The sequence below is a fragment of the Sapajus apella genome, unplaced genomic scaffold (assembly GCF_009761245.1).
Source record: "Sapajus apella isolate SASKATOON/1434 unplaced genomic scaffold, GSC_monkey_1.0 scaffold96, whole genome shotgun sequence".
Lineage (NCBI taxonomy): Eukaryota > Metazoa > Chordata > Mammalia > Primates > Cebidae > Sapajus > Sapajus apella.
The window spans coordinates 5,048,290-5,068,051 of NW_022437036.1; the positions used below are offsets into that span (position 1 = coordinate 5,048,290).

Consider the following 19,762-nt stretch of genomic DNA (forward strand, 5'->3'; position numbering starts at 1 on the left):
TAATGGGATGAATAAAGTAACTAATAAAGGGGCTAAATTATTTCCAGTCAAGTAATTAGAGGTACGTCATTTATTAAGGAGGCAGATGGAATGCTTAAGAGGTGAGACTTAGGGATGGGGCTTGTGATATGGAAAGGAGTGAAGTAACTGAGTAAAAGACAAGTTTACCATCCGGAACCAGTAGTATAATGAAATAAACTTCCTGCCTCCAGTGCTGCTGGGTGGCTGGCAGGACACCTGTGCCCAATGATGAGGTGACCTCAATCAGACCAACTTGTGGGTCTCCCACTAACTGGTTGGGTGATGTTTGAGGGAGTCAGTCTTTTAGTTCACGTAGTCCTTGTGTGTGAAGTGAAGGAATCGGATAAGCTCTAAGATTCTGATTCTGCTGTCTCGGTCTCTGAGAGACCAATGTCGCCGTAGCAACCATACTGCTAAAGGAATAAGCTCTTCAAAATCAGAACGGACAGATTTCTCTAGGTTTCTAGTTTGTGTTTTGTGTTTTTAAATCTATTTCTACCATACAAAAGAGTAGGATGGTGAGATGCATTTCTAAATATTTTTAACTACTCAGTCGGGGTGGTTAGGCTTCAAGAAAAGGAATTGATTTAGTCTGAAATAAAGCAGTTTTGCCAAATTATTTTATACTTTAATGATTACTATTGAGCAAACAAATCTTTACTGTAATGTAAATCACAAGTGTTTAAAAGGTTTAAATCCCTCTCTCCTTACATCTATTTCATTGCCCCTTTAGGTTTGGGAAGTAAAGCACCAGAGGAAGCATGTGTAAATCCTTGTATAATCGCAGGGTATAGGTCTTTAGCATCTCAGGAAGTTACTAACTTCAAACTAAGTACATAGGTGCAGTGGTGCAGTTTCTTACTAAATCTAGTGCTTCTTGAACCACAAGTAGAAAGTGTTGAAAATATGATGGTGGTTTTGTGTTTTTTGAAGTTTGTAAATAGAAGACTTGTTGGTGATCCCAATGGCAAGGTATTTTTCTCTTGATATGTACTTTAGTTATTTCCTCATGATGCATATGTGAGAAGAGTGAAGTTTCTCAGAATGAGCAACTGTCATCCATTCACCTGCTATTTTTTTATTGCTGATTACAAAAGCAAATCAAGAGATGAAAACCCAGTTGCCTGCAAGTAAATGTTTACTGCAGTGAGGGTCGGAGCATTTTCCCATTACCAGTTATCCATGGATCAAATAGTGTATCTCAGTGGTATTTCTAGAGGGCCATTAAAACCCTGATGGTGCTGGAAGAGATGGCAGTGCTGCCTGTCAGAAATAGGTAAACTGTAATTAAGAAGTTATGGTTGATTTGATTGCGCTCTTGTGAATTTGGTCCTGTTGTAATGTGAGCAGATTAAAATCATGTCGTGTTAAAGCTGTGTCATGCAAACATTTATGGCAACTTCTGCAAATTAATTTGAACTGTAAAAGTTCCTTAATGAGACGACGTCCTCCTCCGTAACTGAGAAGGACACTGCAGCCGCTGCTGCTTCATTCCTGCATTTGAATGGTTGCTGATCAGATGCTGTGCCCTTTCTCAAAGAGGCTGCCGAGCTTTTTGGGGGGTGATTACTGAATGAAAGTGAAAAGAGCACTTCAAAAGAGCCTTTAAAAGGAAAACCAAGGATGATTATTAATGAGTTCCTGGGATCTAACACTAATAAGAAATTTAAAATATATAAACATACATGTTCAAAGCTAGCTCTTCAGAAATAAAGATCAGAAGGCTGCAGATTAGTTTTGCTTGTCTTTTTGTTTTTCATGTTTGGACCAGGTGTTTTTCTAGGGAGGACTGTGGCTTTTCTTTTTTCCTCTTTTCCAGTTAGCAGGTTGTGTGCACAGGTCCACACAACATGGATTATTTCTAGTGGATGTTGACTTACACTGACCTTGGCTCTGTAGCTCCCCATGTACTAGTCAGGCACCTGGCTCTTGTGAAGGCTGGCAGGCACAGGAAGGCAGGATGCCAGGCAGTGTTTGCTCAGAGGAGAGAACCTAAGGGAAGAGTCTTCGTAGCCCTCGGATACCAAGTGAGGATTCCAGGGTGCTTATCAGCGCTGCTTGAGTTTAAAAAGTTAACACCAGCTGCGGTGGCTCCTGTAGATCCACACGTGTAGTCTGGATGCCTGGCACGGGGCATATGATAAATAGCCAGTGAACACTTTGAAACAAAGGGAGCACTTTACACTTTGCAATATTTTTAAGTTAATAAGTATGCATTTAATGTCAAACTCGTCAAAGTTAGTAAATGTCAGCAAAGACCCTAATGCCTATCAGCTGCTCCCCACCCCATCTCCCGCAGTCCCTGTGTTGAAGCTAATGATGAGTGCGTATCATTCACTGTGCTGCAGTGCAGAATGGGTTTTGGAATGCTGCAGGAGAAACACTAATCTAATGAGAAACTGTTCTGTAAGCGGCTCCGTGGCACAGCTTCTCTCACAGTTAATGTCCCTTATCTTCTGGCTCTATTTCTGCCTCCTCCGTGACCTCTTCATTTTCCTCTAGAACTGCTTTGGCATCTTGAAATTGTTGGTACTCAGACACCAAATCATGGATGTTACTTTCAGCTTCCCCAAACTCGTTTATGTCCATCCCTTCACTGGTGTACCAGTGCACAAAAGCTTTCCTTTTGAACATGGCTGAGAAATGCTCAGAGACCCTATTAAAGATCTCTTGGATGGCCGTGTTGTTGCCAATGAAGGTGGCGGCCATGCTCAGCCCCTGGGGCGGGATGTCGCAAACAGCCACCTTGACATTGTTCGGAATCCACTCCACAAAACAGCTGCTGTTCCTGGTCTGCACGGAGAGCAGCTGCTGGTCCACTTCCTTGGTGGACATCTTGCCTCTGAAGATGCAAGCTACTGTTAGGTAGCGGCCACGGCGGGGGTCACAGGCAGCCATGGTGTTGCGGGCGTCGAACATCTGCTGGGTGAGCTCGGCCACGGAGAGGGCCCGGTACTGCTGGCTGCCCTGGGCCGTGAGCGGGGCAAAGCCGGGCATGAAGAAGTGCAGGCGGGGGAAGGGGACCATGTTCACTGCCAGCTTGCGCAGGTCTGCGTTGAGCTGACCCGGGAACCGGAGGGAGGTCGTTATGCCGCTCATGGTCAAGGACACCAGGTGGTTGAGATCCCCGTAGGTGGGTGTTGTCAGCTTCAGGGTACGGAAGCAGATGTCGTAGAGGGCCTCATTGTCAATGCAGAAACAGGCATCTGCATTCTCAATCAGCTGGTGGATAGACAAGACCGCGTTGTAGGGCTCCACCACTGTGTCCGACACCTTGGGGGAAGGCATGACACTGAAGGAATTCATGATCCGGTCCGGGTAGTCCTCTCTGATCTTGTTCATGAGCAGAGTGCCCATCCCGGAGCCTGTGCCCCCGCCCAGGGAGTGGACGATCTGGAAGCCCTGCAGGCAGTCACAGCTCTCGCTCTCGTGCCTCACCACCTCCAGGACATTCTCGATCAGCTCAGCTCCCTCTGTGTAACGGCCTTTGGCCCAGTTGTTGCCAGCCCCAAAGTTACCTGTGGCAAAAAAGAGTAACCAGCAAGGTGAAAAGAGAAGGGCACCATTAAGGCATCCGCTACTCCTCCTGGTGGAACCTTCTGGAGAAACCTACCATGGACAAAACTGTTGGGTTGAAAGAGGGCTCCTAATTTGCTAGATCGAATGCTGTCCATCATCCCAGGTTCTAGGTCCACCAAGACTGCTCGGGGCACATATTTCCTACCTGTGTAGAAAAATAGGAAAAAGTCAGCATGCTTGTTTTTCTAAAAGTTAATGTTTTATCAGAATAGACCTTGCCATACTGGTCCAAAAAAATCATGGATATTCTAGAAAGGGGCCCTCGGTAGGTTGAGATTTGAGTATCTAACGTCTTATTTTTGACCCCAACAGCAATCTCACAAATCTATAGAATACCCAAGAAACACTTCCCGTCATTGCTCTGTGATAGTACCGGTGACAGATTCTCTTCTTTCATATTGGAAATGATTCTGGCTTCATTTGTGAAACCATGGCGGAAAGTGAGTACTTCACCTGCTTGTGTTAAGGTGTGTGCCCCATCCAGCAGCTTCTTCCTCAGTCTTGCCTCTTGACCAGGGGCTGGGGACCCACCACTCTCGGGATCCTGCTGCCCTGCCTGCCGCCTGCCTGAGCCTGGACATCGTTGCATTGACATTTCTGTCTCCTGAGCCTCTGCCCTTCCTTTGTCTGTGTTCCCAGTTGCCAGATCACTGCTCCCAGAGCCCCCCCGGGCCTACCGTAGGCTTCGTTGTAGTATACGCTGATTCTCTCCAGCTGCAAGGCCGAGGCTCCGCGGTCACTCCCAGCCGCGTCGATCCCATGCTCCTCACCAATCATCTCCCAGAACTGAAAGCAGGAGGAAGGTCGGAGTAAAGGGACCCCCAAAAAGGCTGTGTTAGTCAGAGAGAAAGTTAGTACTCCCAGGCCTGTTTCCCTGGGGCTGCCTGACCCTCCCCAAGCCATTCTTTTTGGGCCTTTTCATAAATAACCATGGCATCATTTACTTTTTGCCTCTACTAAGCAATATGAAGTAATATGAAGGCTGCATTTTCTCCCCACCTGAACTTAAATAAAATGTCACAAAATACTAAATTGGATTTTGCTCCTATTAAATTGAGGCCATTATATACATTAAAACTGTTTTAGAATTTAACGTCAATGTGTCTCTAATTTCTCTTTATAATGCTCCAAGCTAGTAAAGTGTAGATTCCATTAAAGGAAAATAAACTGAATTTTTATCTGATTTCACAATAATATTTCACTTTGGGGATTTCTTTTCATGAACTTTTCCAAACAACCCATAACTTGGACTTCTATGCATGATTTTAAGTAATGTGCATTTTTTTTTTTTTTTTTTTTTTTTTGTTGAGACGGAGTCTCACACTGTCACCAGGCTGGAGTGCAGTGATGCAATCTCAGTGCACTGTAACCTCAGCCTCCCGAGTAGCTGGAACTACAGGTGTGTGCTACCATGCCCAGCTAATTTTTATATTTTTAGTAGAGATGGGGTTTCACCATGTTGGCCAGGATGGTCTCGATCTCTTGACCACGTGATCTGCCCACTTCGGCCTTTCAAAGTGCTGGGATTACAGGCATGAGCCACCATGTCTGTTCTTTTTTTTTTTTTTTTTTTTTTTTTTTTCTTTTTTTTTTTTTGAGACAGAGTTTTACTCTTGTAGCCCAGGCTGGAGTGCAATGGCATGATCTCGGCTCACTGCAACCTCCACCTCCTGAGTTCAAACAATTCCCCTGCCTCAGCCTCCCAAGTAGCTGGAATTACCTCCCAAGTAGTCATCTGCCACCATGCCCAGCTACTTTTTGCATTTTTAGTAGAGATGGAGTTTTGCCATGTTGGCCAGGCTGGTCTTGAACTCCTGACCTCAGGTGATCCACCTGTCTCAGCCTCCCAAAGTGCTGGGATTACAGGTGTGAGCCACCACACCTGGCTGGTAATGTGCATTTTTTATGACTAGGTATACACACAATTCAAAATTACACATAGTTGTCCTCTAGTAACTATTTGAAACACACTGCTCTTCCAGTCACATACACAGTACTTATTAACATAGATATGTGCCAAGCTCTTAATATGCAAACAGTTACTGGGATGACTCCTTTTGATCACCCTGAAAAGCACATATTAAAATGCAATGAAAACGTATTCACATACATTAAAATCCCTGAGGGTATGTTAAAATCCCCAATCATAGGCCAGGGTCTTAGTAACAAGGCACTAATTCATGGTAAACTACCAGCACTGTTCAGGGAGTGGAAGAAGAATAAAATTCAAGTTCTAAGATACCCCAAATTAAATGTGTCTTAAAGTTCTTATGGCCCCAAATTATGAGTCGGCCAAGACTCTCAACACTAGACAACGCGATTCTGGAGTGACAGCTGAGACCCTATCTAAAGCCAGCCACCTTCTCCCAAGGGCCCCTCTCCATATTATCTGCCAGCTTCAGAGCAGCAGGGCTCATGCCTGCCACTTCTCTGTGTTAGTTATGAATGTCTTGCCCCGAGGCATGGAGGAATGGTGACTTCTTTTCAAGCAGTAATGTTCTTTGCCCGGGGTTTAAAACACCTGCATTTAAAAGCCGTAGTTGCTTCCTAGCAGCATTACTCACAGTAGCCAAAAGGCAGAAACAACCCAAGTGTCATTGATGGATGATGAATGTAGGTGTTTTAAAACCTGACTTTTAATGCAACTCATACTAGTAAAAGTAACTTCGCAATAGCAAAGAGAACACGATAAATTTTGTATGGTACAATTGGTCATCTTAAAATCAAGATTGGAGATCGTGGGTTTGGGCACCTGTGTTCTTGGGGTTGGCCTATTGACTTAGGTACTTCATAGAAATTCTTAAGCAGGGGAGGTAAGGGAGAGAACAAATTATTTATAGTCCAGAGGGTATATTTTGATTAATTCTGCTACTGTACATGAAAACTTTTATTTTAGGTCTACCTCTTAAATTTTCAATTGCATACTAATAAAACAGCAATTGGTAGATTTTTTTGTTTGTTTGTTTTGTTTTGTTTTTGAGATGGAGTCTTGCTCTTATCACCTAGGCTGAAGTGCAGTGGCAAAACCTCAGCTCACTGCAGCCTCCACCTCCCAGGTTCAAGCAATTCTGCCTCAGCTTCCCAAGTAGCTGAGATTATAGGCCACCACACTAGGCTGATTTTTAAATTTTTAGTAGAGACAGGATTTCACCATGTTGGCCAGGCTGGTCTTGAACTCCTGACCTCATGACCCGCCCGCCTCAGTCCCCCAAAGTGCTGAGATTACAGGCGTGAGCCATCGTGCACAGCCAGTAATTGATTTTTTTAAGCTTTATAATAAACGTGAGGAGGGAGGGAAAAAACACCTTAGTGACAGGGTATAGAAAGTTCCTCGACAAACTTCAAAAAGCTGTTTTGAGACAAATTCCTATTTTTAGATATGTAAAGTTCATTGTTAAGATGATAAAAGTGGGCTGGGCGCTGCGGCTCACACCTGTAATCCCAGCACTTTGGGAGTCCAAGCTGGCACACCACCTGAGGTCAGGAGTTCGAGACCAGCCTGACCAACATGGTGAAATCCTGTCTCGACTAAAAATACAAAAGTAGCCAGGTGTGGTGATACATGCCTGTAATCCCAGCTACTCAGGAGACTGAGGCAAGAGAATCACTTGAACCCAGGAGGCGGAGGTTGTGGTGGACCGAGATCACGCTATTGCTCTCCAGCCTGGGCAACAAGAGCAAAACTCTGTCTCAAAAAAAAAAAAAAAAAAAGAAAAGAAAAAGAAAAAAAAAAAAAACAGAGAAGCAAAAAAGATGATCCCACCCAGTACTTTGGAAGGCTGAGGTGGAGGATCGCTTGAGACCATGAGTTCAAGACCAGCCTGGGCAACAAAGTGAGATTCCCCATCTCTCAAAAAAAATAAAAAAATTCGCCAGGCATAGTGGTGCACACCTATAATCCCAGCTACTCAGGAGGCTGAGGCAGGAGAACAGCTTGAGCCCAGGAGGTTGAAGCTATACTGAGCTGTGATTGTGCCACCGCACTCCAGCTTGGGCAACAGAGTGAGACTCTGTCTCAAAAAAAAAAGATGATAAACATATTATATAATGGTTGGCATGTATTGTACATAGGTATCTATGGACAAAATTAACACTCTAAGCCCTTAATGTGTTTTGTATCTCTTTAATTAAAGATTATTTCCTTCTTTTCCTGTGTGAAAAAAAAATTTTTTAAGAGTTATTGTAAAGCCTGAAGGCATTGTCTGATATTTAGCAAGTGCATGAAATCTTCTAGATTCATTGTGCTCCCTGGTATTCTCTTGGTTGGCTGCCGCTAGGATTATAACCAGACATTACTTACCTTGGCTCCAATCTGGTTGCCACACTGGCCAATCTGAATGTGGACAATTTCACGCATCCTTGCTCTGCGCCCAAGTCTAAGATCTTCACAGAATCCTCAGACTCTCAGAATCCAGAGCCTCGGTTCACTGGTGTAAGCCCAGCACAACTGTGGTCATTGCAGTGGTGGGACTGGCTGACCAAGCTACCCTCACAGTGTGACCCAAGGGTGTGTCCACCCCGGAGGCCCAGCTCCCGGCCCTCAGCCAGTCCTGGCCCTTCTCTGCTTTCTGCCTGTCATGCTTCTGGGAGGGGGTGTTTTTCCTCTCTCAACACAGAATACTGCCCCATCATTTCCTAGAGGGCAAGTGCAAGATTAAAGGCCGCCTTGGTGCACAGGGCCTGGAGGCTGGCACTGTTTGCAGGCTTCTAGGCACCCATGCTTGCTCTGATGCCTGTGGTGTGAAGACTGGCTCCTCGCTCACCCAGGTGACCAGACCACCTCCAAGGGCTTTCCCTGTCCAACTTCCCAGCCCATTTTCCAGACTTTGGTCCCCAGAAGCCCCGTGCTCCGATACAGTGAGAGGATCCACGGCTGGACCTGGCAGGTCATGGGTGATTGCCAGCATCAGGCACTGTCTGCCCGCCCATCCCTAAAATGCCCTTTCTCACCCCGTCTGCCAGTTACTCTGCAGTGCCCTGCAGGCCTCTCGGACCCCTGCCCTATCCGTGCCAGGGCTGGGCTGCCCCTCAGCACCCTTCCCAGCACCTGTTCTGTCACACCATCACTCCTGTCATGGCATCTGGAGTGTTAACGTTTGCCATAAGGTCCCTTTACCAGACCCTGAATTCTCCAAGAGCAAAATGGACTCCCAGTTGCCTTCTCTTAGGGCCGGGTGCTGTGGCTCACTCCTGTTATCCCAGCACTTTGGGAGGCCAAGGTGGGTGGATCACCTGAGATCAGGAGTTGAAGACCAGCCTGGCCAACATGGCGAAAACCCATCTCTACTAAAAATACAGAAATTAGCCAGCTGGGGTGGCGCACACATGTAGTTCCAGCTACTCAGAGGGCAAGGCATGAGAATCGCTTGAAGGAGGAAGTTGTAATGAGCCGAGATCATGCCACTGCACTCCAGCCTGGGCGACAGAGCAAGATTCAACGAAACAAAACACCATTACACTGTCTCCTGCGCAGTATAGGAGTGGCAGCAGGCTGGGTACTCAGCCGCTGGAAAGCAGCAGTGCATTCTCCTGGTCCTCAGCACATCCCCTGCCCTCAAGCTTCCATCAACGTCGAAAGCCAGCCCTAGGCTTCATTACCTCCAAACATGCAAGGGCATCCAGGCCAAACAGCAGCTCCTATCCTTGCCCAAGAGGGTGGCAGTTCCCTACTGCCTGGATATGAGGTGAGGCTTCCAGAGAAGAGGGGAAATGGACTCCCTGAGAAGGCGTGAGAGCCGTGACTCAGAAGAGGGGAGAGCTGGTAGGCACGGCCTTGTGCCTACTGTGCTCCGGAGGTGCAGATGCAAGGGAAGGTACAGGGCAAATCTCACTCCTGAAGCCCTGAGGATGTGGGCAACCACCATCGGTGAGCACCTGCCTCCTGAAGCCTGTCTTCAGCATCTGATCTGCCTGTGTTCGTTCTGAGGCTGCCCCGAGGCTGCCCCCATTCATTGAACAGCTATGGTTGGGGTCCTGTCATATGCTGGGCTCACCTTGAGTGCTGAAGAATGAAGCACCCAACTCCTCCCTGCCAAAGGTAAAGAGAAGAATGTGTAAATTCAAGAGGAGGATATTCATATGTCCTCAGCGGTATTTTTATTTGTTTTTTATGATTATACTTTAAGTTCTGAGATACATATGCAGAACATGCAGGTTTGTTACATAGGTATACATGTGCCATGGTGGTTTGCTGCACCCATCAACCCGTCATCTACATTAGGTATTTCTCCTAATGATATCCCTCCCGAAGTCCTCCACCCAACAACAGACCCCGGTGTGTGATGTTCCCCTCCCTGTGTCCATGTGTTCTCAGTGTTGAACTCCCACTTATGAGTGAGAACATGCAGTGTTTGGTTTTCTGTTCCTGTGTTGGTTTGCAGAGAATGATGGTTTCCAGCTTCATCCATGTCCCTGCAAAGGACATGAACTCATCCTTTTTTATGGCTGCATAGAATTCCATGGTGTATATGTGCCACATTTTCTTCAGTTTATCACTGATGGGCATTTGGGTTGGTTCCAAGTCTTTGCTATTGTGAACAGTGCCGCAGTAAACATACACGTGCACGTGTCTTTATGGTAGAATGACTGATAATCCTTTGGGTATATATCCAGTAATGGGATTCTCAGCAGCATTTTTCAGTAATTAAAAAGTGCACGGAGAACAGACCGTTGCTTCCATAGACATTAGCCCATCTTGCCTCACTTCCAACCTCTCTCCCTGCGAGCCTTGGCCTCTTTTCCCCTTCTCTCTGTCCTCCTCTCCCCAGCTCTCCCCAACCTCCCTCCCCACCCAGGGACCCCTGCCTATCAGACTCCTCCAAAGGTCAAAGGCGCTCCACGCAGGCAGTTCCCTGGTCAGAGACACCTCCCCTCCTGGGGACCAGAGCACTTCCACCTGCACGCCCACACACAGTCCCGTTTGCTGATTACTTCTACACTTGCCTTATCTCCTGCCAGCCTAGGAGTTGCCCATGTCACTTCATCTTTGAGTCCCCAAAGTGCCTGATCCATGGCAGGGCCTCAGTAAATGTTTGTTGAGGCCACATGGACAGCTGGGCGAGTTTGAGCAGTGATGGTCAGAGCGGGCTGAGTGTGTAAAGCCAGTGATGTATTTATTCACAAGTGTGCCCTTCTCCAGGTGGGGTCACCTTTTCCCTCCATTACATAAGAGGTGGTCTAGGCTGAAAGTATAAACTGTTCCAAGAACCTGGATGTTTGGGGACAGACCATAGATAGTTGGATAACCACAGTGAGCTATTATGGGAAGGTGTGACCAGTGGGCAGCCGCAGCCTTCTGTGGCCCAGCTCCTGAAAGGAGCCCCTGTTGGCCACAGACCACCTCGCTGTAGGGACCACTGGGCTGGCCGGGCACTTCTGCTCTGCCTATGTTCGTTCTTCAGCATATGAGCAGGATCCAGGGTGCGGGGTCCTCTGCCCAGCCTCCACTCTGCAGCACATTCCTCTTGGCCATCTCAGTTTGCTTAGGGAGGGGAAAAAGCCAGGTTTCCAGATGGGCGCTTAAAAGATTTTTCTGTTAATGGGGCAGTTGGCAAAATGGGGGAAAAAGAGAGAAGCCCTGTTTGCTTTGATTCCTGTGTTGCCAGCTGTGTTTATTCAGGCCCGGCGGGTGCTGAGCTTTGGACGCTGGGCTGTGAGAGGGTGAGGGGCAGAGTGGCAGCTCTACCCCCAGGGGCCCAACTCCTCCCTAGACCTGAATTTTTTTCTTTTCTTTTCTTTTTTTTTTTTTTTTTTTTGAGATGGAGTCTTGTCCTGTCGCCCAGGCTGGAGTGCAGTGACACGATCTCAGCTTACTGCAACCTCTGCCTCCCGGGTACAAGCAATTCGCCTGCCTCAGCCTCCCAAGCAGCTGAGACTACAAGCGCACACCACCATGCCTAGCTAATTTATAGTAGAGATGGGGTTTCACCATATTCATATTAGCCATCTGGTCTCGAACTCCTGACCTGGTGATCCACCTGCCTCAGCCTCCCAAAGTACTGGGATTATAGGCATGAGCTACTGCGCCTGGCTGACCTGAATCTTTTCATGTGAAAAATGAAATAGCAGTCCCCATGTCACAAGTCGGTGTGAGGACCGAGCCTGCCAGGGCTGACCGCCAACTCGGGGCTGCCAGTGGTGTTTTTCAAGTGGGCTTTGCAGGGTGGGAGGAGGAGATGCAGCTCTTGGTGCAGACAGATCCCCGAGTTCCACATCTAAGGATGGGGCACCTACCAGGCAGCAGCCTTGGCATGGCTGTGTGCACCGGGGCCTGTCTCCATTTAATGTGTCTTGGCAGAGCAGAGTGCAGGAAAGGCAGCAGATCTGGAAAGCAGTCTCAGCTCCTGTCCCAGCTCTCTTGTCCTTGTTTCTTTTTTTTCTTTTTTTGAGACTTAGTCTCCCTCTGTCACCAGGCGGGAGTACAGCGGCGCACTCTTGGCTCACCGCCACCTCCACGCCCCGAGTTCAACGATTCTCCTACCTCAGCCTCCCGAGCAGCTGGGACGACAGGCGTGCGCCACCATGCCCAGCTAATTTTTGTATTCTTGTCCTTGTTTCTGAAGGTACTCTCCTCTGATTGGCACCTCAGTGTCAGCAGTGAGGTGGGGAATACAGACTGCCTTGCCCTCGGACTGGCAGAAGCGGCCCCTGTGCAGGACACAGGTTAACAGTGCCCCTGGAGACACCAGCACGATCCCAAGTTCTGTTTTGCCAGGCTGAAAGTGAACCCCCAGTCCTGAACTGCAGCAAGTGAGTAACAGTGGCCACTGTGATGAATGAGAGTCGTTTTCTGCCCCCCACAAAGGGCTGTGACCAAGGCAGGTTAGCAGTGACTGCATTTAAGTAAGGAGATCAGCAAGCTTTGCCTCAAAGGGCAGAGGGCAGGAGCTTCCTCCTAGCAAGTGTGGCCAGGACTCCCACAGCCCCCGACACAGATTCTCAACCGGGATCAGTCCAGCCCTGAGCCTGAAACCCTCTCCTCCAGTGGCCTGACACAGTTCGCAGCCCACAGAAGGCTCTGTGGCAGCAAGCCTCTTCCTGCATGACACTTGGGTCTATTACAGGAATAGAACCAGGAAGATAAGGAAAACCAGTGTCACCCAGAAACCCCAAATCGGCTGCTTCCAGACTTCCCCCAGGAGTTGTCCCCCAGTGGTCAGGTGGAGCTGCCCCCACCCTCCATTTGGCAAATGAAACATAATTTGGAGAAAAACAGAGCACTCAGAGCATTCATTGATTTCATCCGCCCCTGATCTTCCACTTCTAAGCGCATTGAAGTTCCTTGAATAACTCAAAGAAGATTGTTGAATTATAGTGTTTGCCTGTGATTCAGAAGCAGAAATTTTTCCAAATGTCTTAGCAAGAAAATGACATCTGAGGGGCCATTATGAGTGACTCAGCGGGTGTGGGCAGGCCGCCAGAGGAGCCGAGCTCTACTTTCTTGTACTCTGCCTCAGTGTGTATTCTCTTACTGGAAAAGAAAGTTCTAGGAGGATGAATAACTACAAGAGGAGAAAGACTAGGAGGACATTGCTGGTTTCCACTAAGCCAGAAGGGTTAACCTTCCCCGCAACAGCTGAGATGCTCATGGTCCTGAACCAGGCGACTGGCTGCTCCTCATGCCTGTCTGGCCTCCAAGCCCAGAGAGTGGAAATACCTGGCTGTCCCTCTGGGTGCACTGGTAACCAGCATGCAGGCTGTGGCATCTCTGATTTATAGAAGGAAACACATGCATACACACACCCACCACCACTTCTCCTGAACTGCTGCAAAGATCTAAAAGGGATAGAAAGGTGGACCTTCTCAGCTGCTGCTTTCCCGTCTCCAAGGTATGCAGCTAGTGATAAGCAGTGTTCTGTGGCGTGCACAGAGGTAAGCATCAAATGGGTCAGCACCTGGAGCTGAAATCGAACAAAAATATATACTTCTTCAAGCCCAATGTTTGTCCAAGAAATCTCTGATGTATGAGTTTTGAGGGACCTCTGAAAAGCAGAAAATACGGGCCCTGCCCTCCAGGGACTTAGAGGGTGAAGGCAGCACTAGCCTCCTGCTCTGTGGGTCTTTACCAGCTTCTCTGCCGCCACCAGCTCCCACATGCCCCCCCATTTAGCCCGCACGACACAATCACCTTCGAGCTGAGCGATGGTTCCCACCACAATGTAGAAGAAGAAACTAAGGCTCAGAGAGGAATTGACATGTTCAAGTCTCAGGATAATGTGGCAGAAGCAGAAATGGATTGCAGGTCTTCAGACACTTACATCCAGGGGTACAATTCAAGGTGTCAAGAGGCAGGCTGCAGGAGCCCAGGGTGCTCATGTCCTCTGTTCCTGCATCTTGCAAGCCCTGCTCCCAGATGGATGCCCTGCTGCATCTCCTCTTGCCCTTCCCTCCAGCAGCACTCCTCATCCATCACCTGTGGCTCTCCCCTCCAGGGCCCTTCCTGTCCACGGCTGCCTCCACTCACATCATCCTTCCCACAACCACCAGAGGATATTATAAACAGAAGTCAGCTCTCACCCGCCGCCGTCCTGGAAAGCCAGTGGCAACTGGGAGGATACCCAAACCTCTTACCAAAGGAAAGTCAATGTGTGCCTTCAGATCTTCCACAATGCACACACCCCATGGGGCAGGGAAGCGAGGTGGGGGATGAAGGAGGCCAGCACAGCCCCTGTCAGGTGGCAGAAGGGGAGGGAGGGGAGAGGTGGGCTTGCTGTGTGAAGCTGGCCTGAGTGACCACATGGTCCCTGCAGCTTGGAGCCTGAGGCCACCTGTCCGCGCCCTCCCCATGGGCTTTCTCTAGTGCATCACACACTTACCCAGCGTGCTCACATTCTCAGGCCTCTGCAGACACTCTTCCTTCTGCTGAGTCTCCTTCCAGCACCCTCCATGGTTGTCTCATTATTGGATCCCAGCTCACTGGTCCCAGACCAAACTTCAGAAGGCCCCCCCCCACCGCCGTCTCTCCTGTTCCCCATTTTATCTGTTTCCAAGCACTTCCTACCTCCTGAGCATTTTACTTTTCCACATGTTCCCTTATGCAGAAAACGTAAGTCCCTGCAGACAGAGACTCTGTTCACTGCCAAATCCCTGGGGAAAAAAACAGTAGCCTACACATTCTAGGTGCTCAACAAACATTTGCTGACAGCCTAACTTCAGAGGGCAAACAAATTCAACTGGGTATAGTCATTGAGTGCCCCTTTGAAAACTTCCTGGTGAGTTCATGGTGGGCTGTGTCTGTGAACGTGCTGTGCCGCACAGGGTGTGTCCTGAAGGTGATCCTGATGGGGCTGCCCTCGTGAATGTCAGCCCAAGGAGCCACATCCACACCCAAGCAAGTGTGGGCCACCAGTCACTGTGCAACTGTCAGAGGCCTTTCAATCAGAGCGACTCCATCTTGAATAGAGACTGGGTAAAATAAGGCTGAGACCTACTGGGCTGCATTCCTGGGAGGTTAGGCATTCCAGGATGAGATAGGAGGTCGGCACAAGGTACAGGTCACAAAGACCTTGCTGATGGGCTAACGCCTTTAGTCCCAACACTTTGGGAAGCCGAGGTGGGTGGATCACCAGAGGTCAGGAGTTTGAGACCAGCTTGGCCAACATAGTGAAACCCCATCTCTATTAAAAAAATACAAAAAAATTAGCTGGATGTGGTGGCAGGCACCTGTAATCCCAGCTACTCTGGAGGCTAAGGCACGAGAAGTGCTTGACCCGAGGAGGCAGAGGTTGCAGTGAGCCAAAATCGCACCATTGCACTCCAGCCTGGATAATAACAGCAAAACTTTTTCAAAAAAAAAAAAAAAAAAAAAAAAAAAGACCTTGCTGGTAAAAAGTTGTGATAAAGAAGCCAGCCAAAACCCACCAAATCCAAGACGGAGATGAAAGTGACCTCTGGTTGTCCTCACTGCTCATTATACGCTAATTATAATGCATTAGCATGCTAAGAGACACTCCTACCAGCACCATGACAGTTTACAGATGCCATGGCAACATCAGGAAGTGACCCTGTATGGTCTAAAAAGGGGAGGAGCCCTCAGTTCCTGGAATTGCCCACCCCTTTCCAACAAACTCCTGAGTAATCCGCCCTTGTTTAGTGTATAATCAAGAAGTGACAATGAGTATGGTTAGCTGAGCAGCCCGGGCCGGGCTCTGCCTATAGAGTAGCCATTCTTTTCTTCCTTTGCTTTCCTAATAAACTTGCTTTCACTTTATGTACTTTCCCGAATTCTTTCTTGCGTGAGGTCCAAGAACCCTCTCTTGGGGTCTGGATCGGGATCCCCTTTCCCATAACACAACCAGGCCAGGATGTGATGCACGGTGGTACCCGGGGACGGTGACAGGTGGATTGCACACCTGACCCACCCCATCTGAAGGCCTGCCCTGCAGCGGAATCTGGGTGTTAGCGAGGTCCTCTGACCCACTCACCTAGTGGACCAAGAGCAGCTCCTGTAGCTGGTGAGGGACCCGTTGCACCCTGCAAAACCAGCCTAGCCCAGCAAGCACTGCCGGCATCCACCCAAACAGATGCCGGTGTCCAGGATGTGGCTAAACTAAGGCATGTGGAACAATAGGAAATGTCTGCAGCTTGCCAGGGTGTGAGCCAGACAATATGGCACAAAGGAAGAAGGAAAAAAAGAATTTCGAGGCCATTCCACAGTCAACTAAAACTCACCTGTGTTCTCCTCCAGGTTGGGAAGGTGGGTGAGCCCTGGCCTATGTGCACTGATCTTTATTAGAATGAGAAAGATCAGCCTTATTTGTAGAAATGAATAGGCTTTTGTGTCTGTGGCCCTGGATCATGTGTTTTCCAGGAGACTTTGTAGGATTAAAAAAAAACAGGGGTCTGGATTCAAACCTGCCACCCAGGAGACTTGTGCTGAGCACACCCAGGCAAACCTGCCATCCAGAGGCTCAGTCTTTTCACCAGGAGAATGGAGTCATAACATCTGCCTCCCAGCCCCCACCCCACCTTACAGCATTGTGCAAAGGATCAAATGGGCTGCAGAGTCCTCTAGAATGTCATTGGCTCAACCCTCGGCCCTCAAGCATCCCTGGGAGCAGGTATGACTGAGTTACCTCCAGGAAGGAAAACCCAGGACAGGTGCCCAGCTTTCCAGGCAAAGTGGTTTCAAGGGAGACGCCTGGCTCTCTCTCAATACCTACTTGATTCTGCCCCAAGCTGGAAGGCGGTGGCACACTACTGCTTATAAAGAGCTGCTAGAAGCAATGCTTAGGCAAGCAGGGCCTCAGAGGTAAGAAGGTCCAAGTGCCCTGCCCAAGCCTCCTCGGATCTGGGCCCAGATGAGATGAGTCACTATCCACAAAACCACCTTGCAGGCACCTGCAGCCAAGTCAGAAGGAAGCACACCTCTCAGGTTTCCAAGAGTCCCCAAGCTGCTCTGCAGGTGAATCTGCTTTGAAGAGAGAGACACAGCTCTGGGGCTATACTCAACCCCCAGCAAGCAGTAGCCAACGAAAAATGGCCGGGGATGGCCTGTCTAGCAGGTTCCCAGAGTGCCCCCTCCTCTTTTTCCAGTCCCAGACACCTCCTGGCTTTATCTGCGTGACCTTCAGAGAGCTCCTCCGACTAAACCTCCTTCTGGAATCTGAGTGTGGGTGGGTTTGTGGCCACTCCAACCCCACCCTTCAAAGGCATATGTTTAGAATCTTGCATTGAGTTAAGGAAAAAACAACAAACAAAAACCCAAAACCCAAAAAAACACAAAAATCGATTTAGGATCCTCTGCTGCACAATTTTAGGAACCCCCAAAATGACACAGCCAGCCAGCTTCTCGGAGCAGTCTGGTAGCGACATGCATCCACTCGACCAGAGCCAGGTTCAGAGATGAGGAGCCCCACATCCACTTGGTTTTCTGTTTGACCCATCAGAAGGGGCTGAAGAGGTAAGTCTCATCAGGATCCCTTTCTTCCTTCTTGGCCTGCAAATGATGATTTCAAATGGATGGACTCCCTCCCTCTCTTCCTGCCCTGTTCTTCCAGTAGATTCTGAGCTTGAGTTATTTCTATGTGAGGGAAACCCAGGAGCCACAACTTGTCATGTTTGGATGTCCTTTTTGTTACCAGCCTAAAAATATCCTTCCCTTTAACCAACTTTCAATGGGGTAAATCCGGACAGTCCCCTCTTTGGAACTCTCCTAATAAATGAAGCCTTGTGCCAGCATTCAGGGCAGGACTGATTGTCCTCCCTGACCTTCTCGCCCCTCCTCCTGACCCTTATCTGTGAGTTTTATTAGCCAGAGGCTGTGGGCTGAAAGCGAGTGATGTGCAGGACTTGGGACCAAGCAGGTGCGGCTGCTGGCAAATTATGTAGAGCCAGGTCACAGTGAACCTTGCGGGGCCCCTTGTTCAGCCCTGCCTTACACTTCTGGACTTGGGACCCATGTTACTGCAGGGGTCATGTGCCTGCCTCGCTGGCCCTGCCTGTCATGATAGCTTCTACAGGCTGAACCTGCTCCGAGAGTCTCAGGCCATCTTCAGAGCACCCAGCTCTCCCCATGCTACGGGGAAGAAAAGCTTACACTTTGGGTGCCTTTCACCCAGATTCAGGGAAGAGGGCCCAGGACATCACAGCTCAGGCATCAGAGGCCAAGCACAGGGGCCCTCCCCTCTCCAGGCTTCTGTTTCTCATGCTGTAGAATGTGCTGCTGGGCTTCATAGCACCCAGATCCTGACCGTCTATGGGTACATGGAGGGAGGGGGCGCAATGTCTCTTGCCGCACAATTTTGTGAGTTCTTTTTTTAGCTTTTTCTTTAGAAGAGGCCAAAAACTGGCTGCTTTGGTAGATGCCACCTGATGACCTGGCAGGGGCAACTGTGTCTGGGTTTCTTCCACACAAGGACCCAGTTCCTGTAGTCAGGAAGGCCGCTGAATTGACCTGGGAGAAAGAACCATCCCCACCCCCCCCACCCCCCCCCACCAATCACTGGCAATTCTCTTTCTACTCCTTTTGTGCCAGAGGTTGGGAGGCCTGGCTCCCACCCCCACCGCCAGCTCAACCTGGGATGCTTGTCCCAGGACGGCCACCCCACGCTGCCTTCCGACAACTGATGGACACTAATGTTTTCCATGAGCAACTTGCCAAAAAAATAGACACATCAGCAGATATAGCTCCGGGGCCGCACTCTGACTCGGTGACTGCTTTTTGGGGAACAAGGACTGAAACTTCTGGGATGACAAAGCAGTTTTCAGCCTGGCTCTCCACCCGGACAGTCATGCAGGGATTCCACAGCCACATCGGCCCTTCCAGGGATGGGCTGGAAGCTGCTGGAAGTCAAGAAGCAGTCACTGTGACTTCCCCTTGCCCACGAGGCACCCTCAGAATGTGGTGAGCACCACTGAGGATGGAGAGAGCCGCGCAAGCTCATCTTCGGACCCTGTGCCAAAGGCCCCCAGCAAGGGCCTGTAAGCCTGGCCCAGAATGCCAGGCCTGTTCTTACCAGAACAGGAGGCCATGGTGTGGCCCGCAGGCCAAGACAGGCACTCAGAGGGGTGGTGGGGGGAGAGGGGAGCCCTCCTCCAGTTGCCAAACCACGTCCTGAGGGGTGACTTCTGCTTTTGGTTCCTCATTTGACTGAGAAGAGTTTCGGTCTCAGAAAACCTTTCCAGGCAGCTTTGCAAGTCACGTGGCAGAACTCCTGATGTATGAGACCAGCGGAATTTTCCTTTAGGGGCATTTTCTAGAAGGATCCCTCTTTCCTTCTCTGCAAAAGGGAACCGTTCCTCCGAAAGGGCCTGGGCCTTTGGGAAAGCGTTTGAAAAGCCAGGCGCAGGCATCTTTCTGCGGCCGCTCCCAGGATCCCTTCCTAGGGGGGATGTGACGCTGGGGGCCTCTCTCCAGGGCTCAGGGTCTCAAATGCAGGCCAAGGCGCCCCCCAACCCCGAGGCCAGGAACCCTGGCAAATGAGTCCAGCTGGACAGTACCGTGTTCAGAAGGCCACCAGCTGGCGGCGGCCGGCGGCGGGGTCAGGGCTGGGGTCTGCCCGGTGGCCTCGCGCCTGGCCCACGAGTTCAGGCGCCCCGGAGCCAGGGTGCTGCTCTGGGCGGGGCGGGCGAGGTCACCGGGCGGGGCAGGAGCCGCGATGGGACAGCCCCGCCCCAGGGGAGTGTCCCGGCCCGGCCGCCGCCTTAAGGGCAGAGCGGGGCA

The 19,762-nt window shown here is 49.6% G+C and overlaps 1 protein-coding gene across 2 annotated transcripts; it reads right to left on the reverse strand.

The window, feature by feature from the left end:
- Positions 1–624: 624 nt before the first annotated feature.
- TUBB1 (tubulin beta 1 class VI) lies at positions 625–19,640 on the reverse strand. 2 transcript variants are annotated; one of them, XM_032257152.1, is made up of 4 exons: positions 19,056–19,640; positions 4,278–4,386; positions 3,635–3,745; positions 625–3,539 (listed from the first exon to the last, which is right to left on the reverse strand). In XM_032257152.1, exons 2-4 carry the CDS (start codon positions 4,375–4,377, stop codon positions 2,461–2,463), a joined length of 1,290 nt encoding a protein of 429 aa, XP_032113043.1. In that variant the 5' UTR covers positions 4,378–4,386; positions 19,056–19,640; the 3' UTR covers positions 625–2,460. The 2 variants fall into 2 exon arrangements, with proteins under 2 accessions (XP_032113043.1, XP_032113042.1); XM_032257151.1 differs by lacking the exon at positions 19,056–19,640 and adding an exon at positions 7,901–8,382.
- Positions 19,641–19,762: the final 122 nt, after the last annotated feature.

Coding starts and splice junctions, on each gene's coding strand:
- TUBB1 (XM_032257151.1), bottom strand. CDS start 7,957: ATGCGTGAAATTGTCCACATTCAGATTGGCCAGTGTGGCAACCAGATT. Junction 4,387..7,900: donor GCAACCAGATTGGAGCCAAG/GTAAGTAATGTC, acceptor TCCTGCTTTCAG/TTCTGGGAGATGATTGGTGA. Junction 3,746..4,277: donor ATACTACAACGAAGCCTACG/GTAGGCCCGGGG, acceptor TTTTCTACACAG/GTAGGAAATATGTGCCCCGA.